Source organism: Melanostigma gelatinosum, assembly GCF_949748355.1.
Source record: "Melanostigma gelatinosum genome assembly, chromosome: 6".
Taxonomy (NCBI): Eukaryota; Metazoa; Chordata; class Actinopteri; order Perciformes; family Zoarcidae; genus Melanostigma; species Melanostigma gelatinosum.
The window spans coordinates 10,268,537-10,291,729 of record NC_136639.1 but is presented as its reverse complement, the minus strand read 5'-3'; the positions used below and the strand labels follow the sequence as shown (position 1 = coordinate 10,291,729).

Here is a 23,193-nt window from a genome sequence, read left to right as displayed (position 1 = left end):
ATCTACCGTGCATCCACACTCTAATATTAACAATAATATACAGTACATGTAAAAGGCCTTGATAGGTAATGAAATGTAGAAGGGGGGGAAATTCCAAAATCACATATTCTAGACAGTTATTGTTGACAAAGGCATTGAGGTGATCAAAGCCACGTCTACTGTACATGTGAGGTCTGATCAGGCTCTGTATTATAACTGGTCCCCAGCCTCTGTCATGGGCACTTGGGGTTCCTCCTCACAACTGTCCTGCTTCCCAACCCAGTGGATGCCATAGCCGTTCTCTCTGGGCGGGAGATGGGGTGAATGCTGGCGCTCCAGAGTGGAGAAGGTCGTGAACTGGACTCTCTTCCTCTTGCTGGGGGGCGAGTGGAGGGACTCGGTGTGCATGGGTTTGCTCCTGAGGGAGCCCATGCAGCTGAGGGGTGAGTCTGTGACGGAGGCTAGGCAACTGGGCCTTCTGGACAGAGAGGAAGTCTTATCGGGCCCAATGTCTATGACGGTGGTTGTAGTCTGGGAGTCTTGCTGGACAGGACTGCCTGGCACGCTCATCACCAGCTCAGCGTCTGTGCCGAGCCACACCCAGTCATGCCTGTGCCCTGTGGGCTCCTGGCCAAGAGAGGGAGGCTTCTTGTGCCTGAACTTGACTACATATGAGATACAATTAACCAGAAAAACCAAGATGGCCAGGCAAAAGACGCCTAACAGAGCATACATGCCAATCTCCAAGTCCGTGTGCGGCCTGTTGGCCAACATTTCTTCACCACCAGTTTCTACCTCCTCTGCCTCTTGCCCAGGTACCTCCGCCTTATTGGGGAAGTTATAGTTCACAAGGTTCCCCGGGGCCTTCACAGTGCTGGTAAAGCTAACACTGCTCATATCCTCCACTATCATATTGTCTAAGCCGTACGCTTTGCTGCCGTCACTTGGGCTGTTCATCATGCTGATATTCACCAAGCTGGTAGGACTTCCGGGGTTTCCTGAATTGCCGGTCTTACCCACTCCTCCGAGGCTGCCGCTGGTGATGGAGGTTTGTTCTGTAGATTTGATCGTGGTTGTGATCTTCTGCATTGCACTCTCCTCTCTATCTAAGGTTGAGCTGCGTGGCGGAGGACCGTAGGACGGCTCCCTCTGCTTTCTCTCGCTGCCCACCTCTTCCCTGTCGTTTCCATAGTCACTGCCGTTGTCCTTGTTGCTAACAGTGCTGCTGTAATTGCCGTCTGGGCGCCGACTGTTCACTTGAAACTTGACCTTTAGGCTGCCGTTGCCCACTGCCACTGTGCTTTTGCGTTTGGACTTCTGGCACGACTCGCAGATGGACATCTCGACTCTGACCAGGACTCCCTCGCCCTCACTCTCTGCGACCACAGTGGGAAGAGCGCCCTGCACTGACACCACCCCCGGATCTAGAGAAGTCACCGTCACTCTGTAGAAAGCCGGATTATAAATGTCAAGGGGAGTCTGGTTGCCATCACTGAACTGCACCCAGGCACTGACCAAAGCTTCCTGAAAGAAGAGAAAACAGGAGTAATTGTGCTTTTGCTCATCTTTTAGACATTTCAATGGATTCAGTTTCAGATTCAATGGTTACCTGTTTGGGGGTCTGTAGAAACTCCTGGGTGCTTGTGGTAGCCAGGATGGCCCTATTGCTTCCGGTACTGAGCTGTAAAGTCATGGAGAGGCCTGCAACCAGCTGGACCCCCAAATCTGTGATAGTCACTTTGTCATCCACGACTTTGATAGTTGTCTTAGCCAAGATTGCATCAGACAGTGGAGAAAACACCTATCACAAACATTATCAGACACAGGAAATTAATTAGGGGGGCCTCAGCCTTCATCTCTTTGCCAGGACAAGTTCAGTTCATGAGTTTCAAAGTAAAACAAAAGGAAACTACCCCATCGAGCCCTTTATCCAAGCAGTAGTTCAGTTCATTACCTGGATGGTGGTGGTCCCGAGGTCTCGCCCTGACAGCACCCTTCCTGCCTGCAGCCTAGCCACTCGAGGGTCCTCCACCTTCATGAAGTATCGAACCAGCCTTGTGACATCCACCTGCCAATCGGAGCCCAGGAAATAAGCCTTAGGATCCCGAGGGTCTGCCTGCTCTGCCACGAAGTGGGTTAGCACCCGCACCAGGGCATGCTGAAACTGAAGCATGCAGCCCTTTCCCTTCCTGTCTTCTTCACTGTTCCAGCCAGGTCTAGGACATGAGAACAGAAACACATGTGAAGTCACACCTGTCACATGGTAAATGCTTTGACCTGCTATTGTCCAATCACTCAAGCCTGTCTCTTTGCGTGATAAGATCACATTGAGATACTGCAACACATATAATGGAATGAAATCCCTAAACCCTTGGGAAAGATATGATTTGGATTTGTAAGGGCTCAAGGATGCTTCTGGAAATCCCATCTAGAAACCAAACAAGGTGAGTTGTTGTGATAAACAAGTGGTTTATTTGTGTGTCTCACCTTTTTGAGGTGAGTATGGGTACCCTCCAGCTTTTGATCTGGCTCAGCTCGTTGTCAGACACCTCAATCTGGAGAGGGAGTCGGGGCATCCACACGTTCAGTTCGAGCTGAGCACTCAGGTAGCTATAGGTAAAGTTCACCACCAACTTCACCTTGCCCTTAGTCTCTTTGCCATTCACGAAAACATAGTCGCACCTGTCTGACACCTGGATGGAAAGAGATGATGTGTAAAGGGAACAATCCATCAGAAAATGAATGTCATCATTTTAATTTCCCTTTTAATATCAAAGAGTTTGTATGGTACGCTTCTGTAAACATACATCAAACTCAGAATGAGATTGTTGTCCATGAAGGAGATAGTTAGATAGTTAGTCATCGAACCAATGACAAGAAATAATCAAATATTCTCGTAAAAGTCACGATTTTAACAAATAGGCCATTCTTACAACAACAAATGGCCTTGCAGCAGTTTTGCACTGCATGTGTTACCATACTAATGTCAGCTAGCTGTAATAAACTGCTGCGATGATCACCGGTCCGAAGCATTGGGAAGAGGCAGCATTGCAATTTTATGTTAATCAAAATATCATGTAGCGCAGTACTGAACATCACTCCTTCACAGCCAAATGCATTCATTACACCGTGATTTCAAAGGTGACCCTAGCAAGTCTGGGGCGACTGCTCAGAGATCTCATGGACATTTTGAGACACGAGTCAGGAGGTTTTCCTCGGTCCTCTCTACAGCCGCTGCTTTCAACAAATTGGATAATTAACGCAGCATTGCATTTCAGTCACCAGCCCATTGGAAGTGCACAGGGGAGAGAAAAAAACAGAGTGACTTTGACAGATAGCCTTCAGAGGAATACAAATAGCAATGATTTGCATGCTCATCAGGGTGAACCCAACAGTTCGCGAGGAGATGTGCTGTCCCAGGGACATCTTGTGACAGTGCGTCTGAGCATCAGTCATCCTGCACCCATGACCAGAGCTTAAGCTTCAGAATGACCACATCACGATGTGTCATCCTCGCTGTCAGCTGAGATGCCCTCTTCCCTGCGAATAATCCTTTGTTTGATATATATCCAAACAGCAGATTTACAACATGTGACGCTGAAGCCCCTGAGCGGTTGTTATAGGCATGTTATAGAAAATGTCTTACGCAAGCATGGAACAATAGACGAGGACTGATTCACTTCCAGTGAAGTCGTCTTCGAGTTGCTGTTGTTTTTTTGGTGTGGAGGCAGTCAACCAGTCATCCGTGATCTAAGACACGTTGCTCTTTTCTGCCTTTTCAGAGAGGCATCTTCCAGTGAACTTCCATGAGCCATGTTCAAATAATATTCTGAAGCATCAGTTCAAAGGGAATGCCATTTTAAAGTGTCATCCGCCCACTCGTCCTCGTCACAATCTCATTTTGCCTCCCAGAATATCCCTCGAGTGTTTTTGGTGTCAAAATAGATATTTGTTTAAAATGGGATTTGACTTTCATCACTGGGTACAGTATGAAAGACAGGCAGAAATAAATTTAAAGAAATCCTGAAATGCACGCTCGACTGACACAACTGTGACAATAGTTTCCTTGTGCAAAAAAAACAAGTTAAATAAGTTTTGAATATGAATTGGGGGCAAATTACGTTCACCGGTTACATCGAGTTCAGGCTTGATGTCAATTTTGTCAAATTTCGACGCCATAAAAAGTCCTGATTAATCAACTAAGTAGACATCTATGCTCAATATATCCCAGCTTAAAATGTTCAAGTGTCAATACTTCAATCCTAAACTGATTAAAGAGAATGCTTATGTATGCATGTTTTAAGTCTCTCCATCATTCATGCACATTGGAAAAAGCTTTCCATCACGACAGATTCGACTTTTGCTTTTGTTTTGTCACGTGAGCTAAACATTCTCGATAAATCCTTCCCCATCTATCACTAGCAGATTTGATACTCTTCAGGCACACCAGAAGTGAAAAGATATCTGAATCAAGCTTTTAGACGAAGAAGATTAAAGGAATATTTGTGACTGAAGCTGCTCTCTGGTCAGCAAATACACTGAGAGCTATACCGTAGGCTTAGAACAGCGAAGACACTGCGGGGTTGAATGGTTCAGTCCAGCCTCTTGACATCCTCATGTCGTCCTACTTTTGTTACAACTGACACCCATCAGGACTCAATACATATGAGCACTTACTGTATAGACACTGTATTGTGAATATCCTCATGGAGTAACACTGAACAGAATACTACATGATTAGCCGAGACATTTGTTGTTTGCTTCATGTGCTGTGGGACATATTTGACGAGTTAAAAACGAATTAAAAAACATTAGCTGGCCTGTAGTCCACTGCATGTCTTTATTCTTTGTCTACAATGTCCTTATGTCTGACCGGAGCAGCCAGGGGCCTGACTTTCAATTTCATCAACAATCAAAGTCGGCTTTTTAGGACAAACGTGGCAAGTCACTGGATGGGAGCACAGTGGCAGACTGAGGTCATCTGAGGGGAGCGATTTAGCTCAGTGGGTGTTCATTGTCGGGAGATTGATGGCCGATGTTGTCGGAGCCCAGCTAATAGTTTGTTTTACTGTGTGGAAAAGAGACGGGGAGCCGGGGTGACTTTGGTACAACTTATTTGTCTGCATCTGTCCTTACCATCAAACATATAACCGACCCTGCCTCGATGGAGCCTTTTTTTAACAGCCACTCTAAATTGTCCTCCTGCCTGGGAGCTTTAGGGTGGGCAGACAAGACACAAATGTCTCACATTCTTCCATTTATGGCTGCTAGTAAAGTTTTTGTTCTCAGTTAACCATTCACCAGTCGTGATTTAACATTTGTCACTCGATGCTTCTGCAGCGAAAGTGATTAAGGTCGAGTATAAAAAGTGTTTAAAAAAACACCCACACACACACAAAAGAAACAGCAATTTCACCGCTTCACTTTTCATAATCATTACATCCCCATATTTAAATCATTTAAAAAAATGCCACGATATAAACACTGAAATGTGGGAAACCAAAGAAACAAAAAATCAGAAAGTTATTGTTTCCTCTACAATATGTGGCGGGTATCAAGGAGGAGGAGGAGTAAATCCTACCTTGAGTACATCTTCATCCTCAGAGCTACAGTCTGTGTAGTCAGAAACATCAGTGACCACTCCATCTTCTTCCACAGCTACTGTCCTCACAGGCATCACCACTTTCTTTCCAGTCAGAACAGCGGTATTCAGGATCTCTGTGTCCTACGAAGAGGCCAGGGAAACCAGCCATCAAGTCAGTACATATGTCTCAGTCCCATCGGACAACAAATAACATGCAATCATTTGGTTTGTTTTCATTTCACATCTTAGACGTTTGGTTAATGATTTCATGGAGTGCAAAGAGTGATTTTGGGATATGGCGATGAAGTGTGACTCAGCGATCCTGATGAGGCGAGGAGGCCAGTCCCCCTTTGGCCAGGTCACCTCATGCAAGAGAAAGCTAATCTTGGACTTTTCTGCACAGGTATATCCCTCAGAGCGCTGTCATATCCGCTCAAACATGATGAAATAAATGGAATAAAAAGAATCTCTGCATATATACAGTACAGCCTGTTCTTTCATGCTCCGTGTTATTAAGCTGCTGTGGCAGGTAGAGCAGAGTGTTCCCCTTATCGCAATCAATCCCTGCGTCCCCTTGTCCGAGTGTCCTTGAGTCCAGGGACTTGCATGGTAAGTGGCTTCAAGTGGTGAAGCGTTTTATAAAAATTGTAATTGATCGGAATTATTGCGAGTACTGTATAGTGGAAGTATATTTCTGTCTCACTCTGTGTGTTTGTACATACATGCATTTGTATGCACGCATGGAAAATCAAAGTATGAAAATGGAGCAGATGGATGTGTGTGGTAAATTTGTACGAGAGCAGTGGAGCGCAGCCAGGTCAAGTTCTGTGAATGATCCGTTGGACCTAATTTAAAGAGACGCTTGGCCACTCAGTACGAAAATGAAGCAGATGGATATGTGTCTTTCCACTGTAACATTGGTTTAAATGAAGCTGAAATATCTGAACATCATTTTGTCATTAAAATATAGTTCAAAAATACAGATCCGAAGCCTGTGTCAGGGAGGCTTTCGCCATTATACAGAAGTATTGAGCAGCAGCACTAGATGGAGTTCACAGAGCTGGGCTAAGAGTGATCAGTCAGCGCTAATGTCCCCTCGAGCCAACCATCAAATCTCCTCGTGTTTGGCCCTCTGCCTGAGGTCAGCTTCTAATCCAAAAGAGAGATGAACCATGTCAAATTCACGAATCAGGATACTGTAGCGTATCCTCATAACGTCGGGCACAAGTATGATGGATATGCGGCAGACTGGACATACAGAGCAAGTAAACTGCTGCCCAAACGCATAGCATGAAGTATAATAATTCTTGACTTTTAATTGTACATATTTTATCAAAAATATTTGATGGAGTAAATGCTAAGAAATAGAAAAAAGTTGGTCTGAGTGTATTATGGGACATGTTGTTATTGTCATTCCTGCACACAATGGCGTACTAAGAAGTCACCGGCCGCAGGTGACACATAACTCAATATTGTGATTTAAAGTGGCGTAAGCTCTTGTGTAGTGCTCCGTATTTAGTGGTGGGGATTATATCATGGATTCATTATAGAGGTAGCATGATAAAGAGGCCCGCGGCACCAAAATAGAAGCGCATGAAGCAGCTGTTAGGAGGAAAGGATGACCACATAGGCTATTGTACGCCAGAACAGAGCAGAACAACACAGAAAGACACATCAGCTAGTTGACAGTCAACAACACAAGGTCAGTCTCTGCTCGAAATAGAAGCCATTTAGCAAACAATCCAAAGCATATCCAGCCTTTTGTGTATGCAAGCCAGACATGAATGGATCAGAGCAAAGTGCATTTTATGATATTTTCATGCACCAACGCTCAACAGGATGGTGTCGGCGTTATTGGAAACGCTGCTGTCAGTAACGCCGATGTTGGTTTTAACAATGATTTGGTGTGACATGGGAGCTGTCAGCTAACTCACCATTACAAGAGGGGCCAGGCCAACAAAGTCTCTCTGAGTAGTATAGATCATCATGGCTCCTTCAGTCTTGGTTAGAGTTTTGGAATCAGATGGTAGTTCCAGCCTCCATATGATCACCTGACTGTCGAGAGGACTGCTCAGCTCCTCCACCTCAAAGTCCATCTGAAGCACCTCCAGCAGACTGCTCTCAAGCCTGAATCGGAAGCAGGAGGAGTATCAGATATGCAAACCCTCCATGCATTCATACCTGAGTCTACATATTCCTACTGAAGTTGATATGGAAATACAAATCATCAAAACAACACGCTGTGAAATAGATGTTACTGCAGCTCTCCATTGTCGTATTATGTTTTCATCATTTGCTGGAAGAAGTGCCACATTTGAGTTTTGAATGTGTGAGGGATCTAATTTTCCCAACTTCTTGGTAATGCAAATGAGCAACAGAAAGAGAATCTCTCCATCACAGCCAGCCACTGATACTTGATAGCATTATTTCACCATTGGGGTTTGCAATTATCTCGGCACACGTTCAATTCCTGTCGAGATAAATGTCTGACGAAAGGTGCAGTGATTATGCCGCAGTGTATCCTGCACCTCAGCCTGTGGCTCATTGCTCTCACTGCAGACAAATCGATGTGATCATATGTGGAAATGGATAACTGAAGGGACACATTATCAGCCTGGATGGCCAAAACCAAACTTTATAATGTTTAATCACTTAAAGCCCTGACCAGATGTGCAACCAAATGTGATGTGGTGATGCTGCGACATATTGACAGCTCAGAATGCATCAATAACACCTCATTTACTGTATGATGCACATAATGTATGTAATATATAAGCTGCAATGAACTGCAGACCATACACACCTCATGTATACTGTATAATGTCCCTCAGGCTGCAATTATTTCATATTTATGAAACTTGTGGGACGATTAAAAGAAACCCAATGAAGCTTGAGACTGGATATTTAGAGATATCCAGCTCAAAATTCAGGCGAGGGATGCCGAGGGATGTGATCCCAGTAGTTGCGACAAGACCCAATCCTCTTTGTTCAGTGGAGGGCTTTGCATCTGTAGGCATTTTCACAAACTAAATCCAAAAAGAATAGAGCTGAATTTCTCTGTTAACGTGAACGGAATGAAAGGTGGTCCGAGGACAGCGGCATCCTGCATACACAACAAAGTATAAGCCTTTGTCACTTCTAATGGCCTCTCAGTGATGCCAAACAGAACAGAGTGTCCTAGCTATGGATTCAATTTCCTCCTGTGGCCCAAGTTAGTATCCTGGGTTTTATTCCTTGGCACTGTATTGAACTATAGAAAAGATGTATTGGTGCACAAAAACACAATAAGCATGCACATACCCACATAGACATTATCAGACCCGCTGCATCTGCATGTATATGTGATAAATATCTGTGTCAGGGCTGTGCAGACACACAGTAAGTCCTGTTTACAGCGTGAAAACGACCTCTAAAGGGTTGCATACCAGCCGCCTTTTTGTATTAAAGCAACAACAGTTGGAGAAACTGCAAATCATATTTTGTTAATCCTCCATTAAGTTCCAAAGTCAACAACAAAGTACAAAAAAAGCCCCTCTCTGAATCCACTCACTGCTCCATTATATGTTCCCTTATTAAGGGCAAGACGGAGATTTAGTGTAATTGAATAATCTCAGCATATTGCTCCGAGACCTGAGATTAAAAGATAATAATGGAATTCAAGCGTCAAAACAAGATGTACTTGCATCGCATAAGCATGCATATATCCTCTTAAGTATGCATTAACACAGATATCTATAAGATAGAGGATGCATGTTATTTACGCCCTCAGTCTCTCATGCAAAGCTTGCAGGGGGGATGATGCTTCAACAACTTGTTCATGGCGGGCACTCTGTCTGATAGTAGTTAATATTAAGATCCAAACCAAGCTGCTGTGACAGAGGATAAAAAAGCTTTAATGTACAGATACAGCAAATAAGTTTAGTGTTCACTAAAGCCAAGACAAAAAGTCAGAGAAATCCCCAGAGTGGTGTGACAGTGCGCACACTGCAGGGGTTCTGTTAGCTTCATGACATTTTAGAGAGGATTAGCCAAAATAACTGAGCGAAAGAATATGTGAACCCATAAAGAGGGTTGTGATAAACAATGTCATAATCCACGGCAAATGGGGAAAACAACTGAATGAGGTCAAAGCAATAATGAGAAGCACATATAATGTCAGTGTTCTGCCTCACTTTAAAGGAAGCTGCGTCTATTTCTAGCTGCTCTAGAGGCACAAACTCATCCAGAGTGAAATATCTACCCATATCCAGTCATGGTGCCCAGAGGAAGAATCCTAATGACTTTGGTGTTCTCCTGACTTTTCCTTTACTGCCAGCATGAGGTTGACGTTTGTGGATTTGAGTGGATTCGATGGATGGCCACGAAATTTTGTTGAGATATTTGTGTTTCCTTTAGGATAAATCAAACGCACTTTCGTGATCCCTTTATATTTTTCATCTCACGCAGTCATTCGGTCAAAACTTTGATTTGCCCAAAACATATGACATGGACAGCCTCGGCTGTAGGCCTCCTTTGCATTTCACAAAGTTGTGATAATTAGCAAATGTTAGCATGCTAATAGTACAATGAGATATAATTTACACCGTGCTCTGAAAAAAATGATGCATAATCCTTGTTATGTTGAGTAATTGGTGATTTAGCTAAGGAACAATGGAAGTGGACGTGTATGTTCAGTGAGTAACTGATTCGACAATTAGATGCAGGTGACACGGTGGGAGTGGGGGGCCCTTTTTTATTTTTTTTACAACAAAGTGTCCGTGGGGGGGGGGGGCACACTTATATGACTTCACTCTTAAATGAACTCTGCTCACCTCAATGTGTAATGAATTGCACTCAACTGTAAATGAAAGGACATCTGAAATAAGCTGCTTGTTGGGGAAAGGATGTCTCCCCGTTTAATGAGGTTACAGTGAAGTACTTCTTAGAAGCCCAATGAGTTGGATCAGACCAGCCTGCAGATGTCTTTCTCAATAGTTGTTGTGCTATGTTTGAAAATGTCTCACCACGGAATGGCTACAACAATCTTCCCTGCTTGCGTCATAGGCACTGTATGGGAATGCATGGATGTGTACAGCTGGTAAATGTTTAGAAATGATTAAAGCTTTGAGATTACAGACGAGAAGTGGACAATAAAGGGGGGAAAGCAATAGCTGTTTACAAGGGGCAGCTTTACAGGATAACCTGCAGCCAACCTGTGCTTAGAGAGTATAAGAGATGTCCTCACAGGACACAGCGCAGTGAGCATCTGCAGTAAGCTGCTGGAAGGCTTGCAGGACACAGATGGTTTGTCTTTTACTCCACAGGTGCAGAGACAAATACGGATATTCTTAGCAGGACATGCTTTGTGCCACTTTCATCAGCTAGAGTCACTGGTAACCAACAGTACAGGGAGTAAAATTCCCTTTGAAGTGTTATTTGTCCATTCAAACCACAGCAATTAAATCCTATAAATATGGTCACGATGAGATACAGAGGCAACGAAATAGATATATTTATATTAGATATATACTGTACACTGGCATACAGAGTAATGTGAAGAGAACAGACTTGCCTTTTCCCAGGTATGGGAGCTTTCCTCTCACAAATAGCAGCGATGGCTCCGTCTGCACCCATATCCAGAGTGATGTCCCACAGTAAAGAATTACTGGGTGTCGCTGTTCGAAAGGTCACACCTTTCTTTACTGTCGCTCTGTGGACAATCAAAAAGGAAAAGGTCAAGAATGTGGTAAATGTGAACTGTCCGATATTAACAACCAACGGATTCGGGGCAATGACTGTTTATTTTCCGAAAGTGTATGTTTCTAACGTGAACAAATAACCAAACATATTTATACACTTGTTTTCCGGTAGTTTTCTTTCACCTGTTCAGGTGATCACAATAAATCCAGGATTCCTACAACAAAAAGGCAGCCTGTTCATGCCCACGTGTGCTCATTATTCAAACTGTACTAATGGAGCATTCCTTTTCTTGGCCTCACATTTTTAAATGACAAGCATGATGCAACTAAACATGTACGCCTTCCCTCTGGGCTTCCGCAGCATAACCATCTTGCAGTTGGTCAAATGTCAATGAGATGTTCTTCAACAAGAATTGTAATGAAGTTAGGCCAACGGAAGCATACAGTCCTCTGCTGCAACAATACCTATAATTAATATGGTGAACTGTTCTCATTTAGAATTGCTTCTCTATGAAACTCAAAACTCTGGAATACTCAGAAACAGCTCAGACATTATCTCAGATATTTCAGAACACAAACCTCGTGTAATTCTTTGGTTTTCATCCGCATGCAAAGCCGTGTGGTTTATCTCCAAATCTTTGAGATAAACACAACGTTTTGAGCGCATTATGAGTCTCTGAGGAGGTGTAATCTATGATGGGAGCAACAGCAATCTGAGCACTTCTCCCGCTTTGGGCTGAGGGCTTTGACCTTGTTCAGCACAATGAAACATATCGGTCTACCAACACGCATTAACTCCTAATTTATCTGGTGCTGGGAAATAAAGTCCTGCAAGTCTTCTGGTCATTATTGTAAACAGCTAAATGCCACCGTTTTAGAGTCACGTAATCGTCCAAAAAATAGTGTGTCGAAGCCTCTAAACTCTTACTCTCTGCCAACAGAGGTTGTTGCAGCAGACGTGTCTCTGGAAACACACGGAACTTACAAAATGATAATTCCAACTCTGGCTTGGAGCATTTGCCATTAAAGAAAAAGGAGCCAAAAACTGTAGGTGCTGCATGGTCTATGTTGGGATAGTGAATGAAAGTAACTTCTTCTGTGTACTGTGCATTAAAGTGAATGACAGTAGCAAACAGAAGGGGGTGGCCAGTCCGTTGTTATCAGTCTGAGGGTTGATCTAAAAAAGCTTTATGAGTTTCGGGTTTGGAAAGATGAGGTGATAATAAGAAGGAGGAGGTTGCACTCTGCTATCCGTGTCATTGCTGAATGAAAGCAGTAACAGAATGGCACATGTTAATTATTTCTGTTTCTACAATTGACTTCTGCCACACAATATGAAGTCTCAGATGAAACGTTCACTTCATGATTTTGACTGTGGTAATTTGTAAGCACCCACTTTGGGAACCACTGGTCTACAGCCATGCTAGCAGGAAGCACCGCAGCTTTAAGCTTAATACAAACATGCTAACATGCACAAAAGGACAACGCTATCATGCTGAGGTTTGGCAACTGGTATAATGTTATCTGGTGGAAACCATCCTCAGCATGTATGCATGTTAACATTTGCTAACTAGCACTTAAATACAAAATACAGCTGAGGCTGATGGGAATGTCATGAGTTTTGCATCACCATCCAATCAGTTGTTACACCTAAACCCACAAATGTGAACTTCATGGTGGCGCTAGAGGAAAAGCCAGAGGATCACTAAAGTAAATGAGGATGCATCCTCTGGAAACCATGAATGTCTCTACCACATTTCATTACAATCTATACCATAGTTTTTTAGTTTTTTCAGTCCGGAGCCACAGCATAGCATAATGTCATTCATATGTGATGTTCTTTACATCGTGCTGCCTTCACCAGCTTGCATTTCCCCTTTCTTTAGTGAATTGTAAGTGCAATGCAATCCGGGCATAATCAATGAGGTAAGCAGGATGGCATGCACAGTGTATTAATGAGAAAACAAGTAATGACTTCTGAATAACATGTCCTGCTGTGATGAAACACCTCTGTGTATTGAGCTGCGTGGAGCAGAGTTTAACTAGTGTCCATGGCTTTGGTTAGCAGGCCCTGAGGAGGCAGCAGGCAAGGGGAGGCACCAGGGCAGAGAAGATGGATGGCTTTGGAGACTGAAGCTGACAGTGTGTGAGAAAAGCAGCTCTCAGGTGCTGCATCTGCCATCCATCCCACTTCTGACCAGGCAAGGCATGAGTGGCAGTATTCTTTCACCTTTTACAGACTCTTCATTCACTCACACACACACGCAAACTGGTCACAGAGCCATGGCTAACAAAGGAAAGTAAACATTGACAAAATTAAAAAAAACTAACAAATAGTAAAGTAAAACAGAGACTGAGCCTGATCAGACCTACGAGATACATTGTGTTCTCTGTATGAGCCACTCAGCCTGGCCCAGATGCATTTCATCACCCGCTATCAAGATGCTACAGTACATAGGGTTTGTAATTGTTTCACCAATATCGTTTGTGTCTTTGGCTTCGTGGATGCATCACTGGCCGGTGAAACAGATGCAATCTTTAATTATGCAGGCAAATGTACACCGTTTAGCCAGTCTGATGACCAGCCACCGGCAACGTGCTTATCGGACTTATGGAGCAGTTTAGTGAGTTGGGGAGACGTTCATGCCAACATGCCTGCCAGATGGCGGGCACCACAGCACTAAAAATGGATGTGAAAGTCCTATTTGTCACACAGATGAATGATTAGGCTCCCTAGTGGAAGAGCTCACTGACACGGTGTCCTGTTAACACAGAAGTTCTAGTTTATTTATTGCCACACTGCTGTCTTTAAATAAAACCCACAGAACAAAACAAACTATTGTGCTTCATCGCTGACTTTTAATAGCTGTTCAGAAGCTTGTAAGCACATACTTCTTGCCAGTCAAACACGAAAGGGATCACCTAATTACCAAACGCACGAGTGTGCGACTGTAATACTTTATCAATGACCTTTATCAAACTCTCACAGAAAATGAAAGGGTTCATTTCACAGGAACAGACAGGTGTGGCTTTTCGATTTCTCAATCGACCTCAAATTTGTACGTCCCTTGACTCCAGCTATAGACATCAATAACAGGTTTATCATGCTGATGAGAGAATATTAAGCAAAGCTTAATGGGACATTCCGACAGTGATAAAGCACACAGACAGCTGTTGAGGACCGGATGTGCAGGGCTTGCAGTCACAGGTGTGCAATTCCCAGTTCTCAGATTCTCCTGGAAACCCAGAAAACTCATAAAACAGGATGAAACACCTTCAGCATTGAGCTTCTTTGTTTTGTTTTGGTACACCAGAGAAAAACAGAATGACCTGAGAGAAATGTTGAAGGAGTGCTGCAGACTCAACTCTGAAACCTGTAAGCACAAGTCCATCCATGCACAGCTGTTGCCTCAATCAATATTTACCCATTCCAGCATTCACAATTGATCTGACTAAGTGACTGTCGATGTGAATGAATACAGGACCAGGTGAAAAGGGAATTAATAATCCATGACTGTCCCCTTCCCGGCTCACCTCCACTGAAGCATGTACTGTAGTTGCAAGTCAAAACGGAAGTAACTCTCAAATTATTTATTTTCCAGGAAGTATTGATTGTGTACCACAGTGTTTTTCAATCTACGGGGAGAGGCTGGAACTATTTTCTAGGAACTAACACACTTTCAGACAAGCTGCCTTCAAGAACTTTCCTGTTGACCCAGTTCTTAAGTCAGGACACTGAACTGGACATCATCCAGTCAACTGCAAATAGCAACAGAGATGATCAATCATAACATGATGTGAAACCACGTATGACGGAAGGATTTATGACATACTTTACTGATGATCGAAATCTACGCACAAACCAAATGAATAACCGAGACAACGTATTTCATTCCCCCTGACAGTCCATTATTCACGGGCTTGGAGTAAAGCAGATAGTGTCTCGAATGATAATAAAAAAACAGTCTCTAATCAAGTTAGCGTAAATCTCTACGACAGCTAACCTCGACAAATCTAGCTACGCTGCAACGCGGTTCTGTTTGAACTCCGCCTGGATGATGACAATAAAAGGTATTAGGCCGCGGATGACCATGAAAACCAACAATGAAGCAGTGAGAGGCAAATGGAGGCATTTAATTCACATCCAGTTTTTGAGGTGCCAATCTCCCATGTTGCATCGTTTCACCTTGAACAGAGAAGCAATAAACTGGCATCTTGAGAGAAAGCCAGGAGAGCAGACTGAGTCTTGTATTTTGTATTTTTTCTTTTCTTGAGAGGATAAAAAGGCAAGTGGTTGAGTCATTCATTTTTGGGATCTATGCGAGTACATTTATGATCTTTATAAAATTAGCTTCTATTACCAAGGAGGTCACGGAGACCTCCAGAGGAAACTCTGCTGCTTTGAGATGGGACTACAAATGCTCTCCTCTCCAGTCAAAGGGGAACATTTTGCATTGCAAAATGAGAACAGAGCCTTAAATTAAATTGAGATATACTGGTAATCCCCAGGATCTTCATACAGTCAGTAGCAGTGCTTTGAATTACCACAGATCCCGGGCATACCCTTTAAAGCAGAGCAGTAATGAGTCACAAGCTTACATGTGATCTTATTTGATCCATGTCAACCTTGATGACTACCACTCTTGAAGCAGCCCTTAATGTCATCGGGCTGTGCTCACTCAAACTCAAATTATCTCCAGTTCTAAGAGGTAGATAAGAGGAAAAATACTATTAGTGACCGATTCCCCGCATTGAATTCTTATTAACCAATTCATTTGGACTACATTCAAATTGTAAAATTTTAAAATACATTAAAAAAATAAATAAAAATAAACTGTGAGGCAACAGAAGACAGTCTTACCTGAGAGTGAAGTTAGTCAGCTGAGCAGAACTCGGCATGAGTATGTAGAAGGTGGCGATATCAGTCTTCTTCAGCGGTTTGGAGGATGTCCGTATGACAATGGCATTGCCGAGCTTGAGCCGAGAAAGCGTTGCCATTCCTTTAGGCACCTGCAGAAGACGCACGCTGCCAATCCTCTGCATGGGCGTGACAGGAACAAACTCTGCTGCCTGCTGCTGTGAGCCACCCCAACGACTTCCATCAAGAGAATTACACTTCCCATCGACTTTGGGTTGCGCCTGGTAGTACAGCTCCACAGGGTTCCCGGTAGTCGGGGTCCTGCCTCTCCCTGCTGGTGCCCTCTGACCCCGGAGCAAACCAGCCTAGTGCAGGAGCCAGCTCAGCCATGCAGGTTCCTCTGTCGCCTCCCATGGCACAGGAACCCCTCACCTCTTGGGTCTGCCAGAAAGCGTACACTGTCACACATGGTAGCTCATCCACACTTCCTTCTCCCCTGCCCCAGTCCCTCCCCGCAACGTAGAAGAGCACCCGGACTTTGGGCTTGGATGAGAAAACCCGAGGGCGTCAGCACAAAGGCCTGGATTTTCCAGTTAAAGGTAAAGACCTCTGGAGCGTTGAAAAGCTGAACAGACTGGACCAGATCTAGAGGCACAAGCTTCTCTGTGGACATAGTGCTGTAGCTGGCGTTGACAGCTGGCTGCCGGCTGGCTCTTAAGATAACAAAGGGCTGCGTGTGACTCTGCATGCTGGAGTTCCTCATGAAGTCCTGCCCAGCCTCCTTCAGGAAGAAGTAGTCAGCATCTCGCACCTCGTAGTTGACCGGCAAGAAGACAGGGAAAGGCACTGGGCTACTGTCAGTTAGCTCTTTACTGCTCAAATCTGTAAGGTAAAATAGAAAAGGATAGGCTGGCTAAAAGCCGTGGGAATGTCTCATAATACCATATTTTTAAGCAACTCATTTTACTTGGAACGAAAACATTGCTAAGGACTTAAGTTTGCTAAATTTGAAAATAAAGTACTGTGGAAAAATACCTGGGACACTTGAGCACAAACAAGTCAGCCAAGGCCAACTGATCAACTGAGTGGGGCATCAATGTATTACACTCAAAGGCTCCTGAGCTTAACCTTACAATTCATGCAACAGAGCACATAGGTGAAATAATGTGAATGATGACAAGGGAAGCTTAAGAGTGTTTTACTTTCTGAGGCTGGGACAGAGCAGTTGAACTCTGTGACTTTGCTAAAAGACTGAACAGAAAGAATTGGTGTGAGGAGGCCTCCCCAGGGATATCAATACGGCCTTTGAAGCCTCCTCTTGACTTGTTTCGGAAAAACTGTAACACCCTTCCCACAGCATATCTAAATAATAACATAGCAGTGTTACATTGATGAAACTTGTTTAATCGTGTACCGCAATTTGTATTTGAATTTCTTCATGGAACTTCTAATGTGCAGGGAGAATTGTAGTCTTGTGCATAATGTAAAGTGCGCCTTAATGAACAGGGTGCAAGCTTACGTTGTCTTTTCGACGTAACTATTTATCAAACTATTAATTACATTTGCAAAGGGCAGCTGAAATAATACAGTATAAGTATATAGTTTAAGTTTTAGATTATAACAAGTAAAAGACCCCCCTTTCAGCCAAAACAAAAATTACAATACCCAATCATTTCACAGAAAGATAATACACTAAAAGTGATAAATTCCTTCGTATATAATTTACTTTTCAAAACCTGTTTACTGATATGGAGTGTCAAGGGATTCAAGCTTAAAATTGACTTTAAAAATATTGCCTGTCCCCTTACATTTCACCTCTCTCATGGATGATCAGCTTGGGGAGAAAAGGTGGATCTGATCAATTTGGCACACGGTTGAAATCAGCCATCCAAAACTGGGATTAAAATGGCTTTTTCAGATTGTCAGCATGCTGTGAATACCCAGCAGATCTAATTCTAATAAAACTATTACGCTGACTAAAACAGAGGTACATCTGAAAATGTACCTGTGTATCATTCAGTAAGATGTGATTTTTGCATTGGTTGCTTTGTGTTGGACAGTAAACCAGTACAATGATCACAAGGATTACTGGCTGCCTGTTAAATACTGATCACAAGTGCATAGATGGACCTTTTTATATGAATGAGTAAAAACCAACCAACAGCATAAATATGTTCTGATCTGGTAGAGCAGAGTTCACCCGGCCATCACGTGTCCTCATTAAACGTCCATTTTGATAGAATTATGAAGATTATAGCCGCTGATCTGAGAGTGCACTTTTTATCTGGTGGCTAATTTCCCTACTTGGTGAATTAAGGACAAAAACACTGATGTTTACTTTGCAGATTATAACGAACTGGACGGAGCTGCATTAGCATGGTGTAAAAACAGCTTCAGTAGCATCTAAGACGAAAACAAATGATCATCCCACTGCGATACCAACGCTAACAATGTCCATCAAAAGGGAAAATGTCGAGATCGATAGACTTGCAGCAGTTGCATTTGTGAACTTGTGACAAAAGTTGCCAGATAGAGAGTTGTTGTCCGTCACTGAATTCTTTTTTTGTTATTTACCGACAAGGACAGTTTGAAGCTTTTCTTTGTTAATATTCGTCATCATGTCCCTCATGGTTGCTGGCCTCTGACGGGTCCGTCTACCACGGCCTCTTCTGCTCTTGATCCTCACTCATCCACCCTGGAAACGAGCCTGTCGTGATGGTCTGACAGTTCACACAGCAAATACTACACTGTAAGTGTCAAAATCATGTCACCCAGCAGCGAAACAAAAGCCTCTCTCTCTCTCTCTCTCTCTCTCTCTCTCTCTCTCTCTCTCTCTCTCTCTCTCTCTCTCTCTCTCTCTCTCTCTCTCTCTCTCTCTCTCTCTCTCTCTCTCTCTCTCTCTCTCTCTCTCTCTCTCTCTCTCTCTCTCTCTCTCTCTCTCTCTCTCTGAGTGACAGTCATGTTCGCCAAGTGGGCGACACACTGCATGAGGCAGATGTGCTGTTTAATACCAGAGCTGGCAGCAGCTCCGGCCAGAGAAACTAGCTCACTGTCTCCTGGAGGGAGGATGCACCGCCAATGTGCCAACAAACTACTTCACATGCAAGCTCATCCCTTTACAGTTGAGTTTGATGGGTCATCTGTGCTGTCCTTGTTATTTCACATGCTTTTCCTGTCAGAAAACTAAAAGGAGACCATCTAAATCTAAAGCACAGATAGCACACATCTACTTGGTAGCAGACTTTTCAGGCACTCGTTTTTTTTATTGTTATTCATGACGGGTAAGAGATGCATCCTTCTCCTTTGCCAAAATTTGGGATATTTAACAAGTAGTCAGTGTAAGCTATGGTCTATGGTCCTCTCATCATGATGAGAATCCTGCCCTCAACTGATAAACATAAGAGCAAATCAGCTGCACCAGCTGTTCCAGCCTCTCAAATTACTCATTTTGAAGACCCTGAGCTCCTCTTCCTCCTTGGCTGAGTCAGAAAGCATCAGTGTTGCCACGCAGATGCTACAACAGCCTCTAAAAGCCACCTCTCCAAGACTGCTCATTTTCAATGCCTTGTGTTGTTTGCTTTATTTTATATTTGTCTACAGTATGTAGGTTAAGTGCTTTCTAGGTGGGAATGGGGGATGGGGGGGGGCAGAAGATTCCCTTCATGCCAGCATTCAAGTCATATGTTGTTGATCAAATCTTTGTTCATCCATCTCTGTGTCCAAATGAAAATGCTCCCTATAGGAAATTACATTTTGGAGTTGTTCATTTGAAACTACCTCCACTGTTCTTTTGAGTGATTGCAGAGAATCAACTTCAAGCACGAATTGTCTTTCTAAATTAATATGTGACTTCATGAGTGCAACATTTCTCAGTTCATCTGTGTTTTTAGCTTGGCCACACGTATGAAGCACACACATCGCAATCAGGGCTTTACTGCCGTGCATTAAAATGTATACGGAAAGTAAACTGAGTACTTTACTTTGAAAAGCTGAGATTTGTTCTGTGGCGTATGGGGATTAAAACTTTCAAAATAATGTTCCTCATCACCAGTTTTAATGAAAAACACTTCTATCTCATGAGTTACATTTTGCCCTGCAGTTTGTCTCAAGGCTGTGTAATAAAATATGTTCATAGTCAGCTCACTTCTTTTCAGTGTGGATGTCTTTAAGCATTATTTCTCCAATCGTAATCAATCTTCATATTATTCTATTATAATGCTGAGGAATCACTGTGAATTCTAATGTGCAGTAATGACTTTTACCATATGTGCAAAACAGCTTGCAGAAGTGAGTCGACAACAGCATTTCAGAGGACAACAGTGGATATCTGCATTTTAATCAGTAATTGAGAGATTCAAAGTTTTAAGTTTTTTGCTTTCATGCTGTCTGTTGAAGGTTTTTGAACAAATTGTTATGTTAGTGTTATGGGTCACATATCTAGCAATAAACTGATGATGAATACTTTAAAATAAGAAAATGTTGGCAAGAGTCGGATGCTTACAACACATATGAAGCACCTGTAGGAGAAAACATCCTTACAGCTGATGTTAACACTTTGTGTTTTAACTTTTGACTGGCTGACCTTTCCAATACATCTACCTTTAATAAAGCCCCAAAAAGTCTAATTAGGAGCAGACAGCGTGCTGATAAATAGGTCCTTAAACACAAAGGTGTGAGTCTTTGGTGAGACATTTAGACACTTAGCAGTCACCTTGGGAGGTAAACAGCATCTCACAGGAGAAGAAAGGTAAGCTGTTAGTACTCCCGGGATTTAAAAAACAAGAGTATCACACAGCATTGTGGTTAATTATCAAAGGTCATCGAAAAGTGAGAAAAACTGTGATCCGAAAAGGTCTGGAAGACACACTGTGTGTTAGAAACATCAGCAGTACAATGTGGTGGCTGCTACAGGCACCTAACATAATAGCGATCCCAGTTAAATGAAAAGCCGCAAAGATTCACTTAACTAGTTCAATTTATGCTGTCCAATGTCAAGGTTGTGACAATGAGCATGATGAAAATGATGAAATATGGTGTGAAAACTGTTCTGGCTTACTTTATTTATGTTCTGCGGTGAAGGCTCTCTTGCTGATTTGTTGTTGTGCCATTTATTTTATGTCATGAAAGTGAATTATGTGCTGACAAAAGTGGAGCTGCAAAACAGGTCTGCAATTACGCAAGATAAAAGTTCGACGACAACACTTATTATCAGTCCGATCTCGTGGTCTAAAGTACTCTTTACATTCTCTTCTGACATTAAGTGCTTTTCTATAAAACATACACAATGCTGCTCTGATCACCATGTCATGCCCGAGAGCCTGGGGAGTGAGAGGGTGGAGAAGACAGGCAGACAGACAGGGAGAGAGGGGAGGCTCAAGCTTGCAGTGATTAGGATTGTTGTGTCCAATGAGACTCTTAGCTGATTTAAAAACTATATATATTTATAACAATTTCACCATTTTTGTCAACCTTGTATCTACATTAATCAGCCACCAACATTACCTGGAAATAGTAATTTATGAAATTCAAGTCCAGCCATCAAGTATTTTACTCCAATTTACACCGATTTCCTCCTAAATGTTTAATATCCCACTCACTGCTGTCACACCCCTTTGCCACAATACATACTCTGTTTAGCTCACTAGAAAGATGTTTCACTGTGGATTAAGATGTAAGTTTGAGGCACACATTAGGACATTTATATATTATTTACACATCTAGAAAAGGCTGTTTTACAGTTGGCATGACATTTCTCAGAGAAGGCCCACTCCTCTTCAGTAACATTTGCACAGGATTGTCACTTCAGTCTGATAACTCATTGTATTTTACCTGAAATCAGTAAATACAGTGCATACACGGTATGAGTGCTTAAACAGTGATAGTCGCATTAAGCTTCAGGTAAAATCATTTCACTTTGGCAGCAGACACTGGTCTTGTACTTATCCCTGGTGGACAGTTTCAATTTAAACACACCACAGCAGGCAAACAATTACTTCCAGGTCACTTACCTTGTGTGAGAACTGCTGTAATAGTTGCAAATAATATCTGTAAGATCCTCCTGCTCTGGTAGTTAAAGCTCATTTTGGCACCCTGTGCGACTCGCTGTTCCAGGCAAGTTCCCAGTATCCGTCGTTTGGTCTCGTTTCAGCAGAGCATGGAGCGGATCGCTTCATCCATTCCTGCAGTTCGCTCAATGAACATAATCACAACCGTGAGAGCACAAATTTTAGTGAAGTCCGTGCTGCAGGTGACAGCGCATCGAGATCCGTTCATCGGCAGGTCCCCGGTTGCGCGTAAAAGTTGTGCGTAACGATCCTGGAGATGTCTCTGCTGAAGACTTCGTGCCCGGTCAGAAGATGTGGGAGTCTTGAGCTGCGACCGCGTGACGGTGAATGTTCAGTTTAGTTCAATATTACCCCGCGAAGCGAAAAAACTCCGGATTGAGTCGGTCTCCCGTCTGCGGTGTTAGACGGCTGTTAGCAGATCACTGACTGTCTTGTGCGCAATCCTCAAAGCACTAAACTCATCATCTGTCGCTGTTCATCCGCTCAGGAAGCCACGTCCATTGCGCAGCTGGTAGGATGAACCCTGCGTTGGTGTGACTGCCATGTCAGTAGAAATGATCAAACGTGACATAGTGTCTACTGATAGCCATTATGGAGGACACGCGTTCAGATCTACAGCAGAAACTGTACGTTACGGAATCAATCTTTATGGTGTGAAGTTGTTAGACCATAAAATCGAATGAAGGACAAAACTAATGAAAACATCATGACGAACATTGTACAAATAGGAGGTCATTTCTTACTTAAATAGATACAAGGCATCGACCATTTGGGGAAGAAAGGTAACTTTAGTCACTTTAGCTTGCAACCACAACTGCATGTACTATAATCATGACACTTTTAATTCAACCAGGACAAATCTGGCTAATTAGGACACAGTTTGCATCACACTTACCTCATTATTGCTGTTCATTCAAAATGTAGAGATTTGTAAAAAGGAATTCTCTTCTTACATTATAAATACAACCACACATAAACACTTCTAATAATACACCAGCTTCAATTCCAGTTGTATTTAAATTATAATTG

The 23,193-nt window shown here is 43.0% G+C and overlaps 1 protein-coding gene across 1 annotated transcript; it reads right to left on the bottom strand.

Moving 5' to 3' along the window:
- Positions 1 to 189: 189 nt before the first annotated feature.
- On the bottom strand, positions 190 to 22,180 carry LOC306778289 (transmembrane protein 132D; the record flags this gene model as incomplete). The annotated part of the gene is given in 11 exon segments (XM_079269749.1): positions 190 to 1,503; positions 1,589 to 1,780; positions 1,934 to 2,195; positions 2,467 to 2,672; positions 5,561 to 5,704; positions 7,498 to 7,690; positions 11,115 to 11,252; positions 16,103 to 16,416; positions 16,418 to 16,663; positions 16,665 to 16,981; positions 22,108 to 22,180. Coding segments are annotated over 11 exon segments (3,399 nt in total).
- Between the last annotated feature and the right edge of the window lie 1,013 nt (positions 22,181 to 23,193).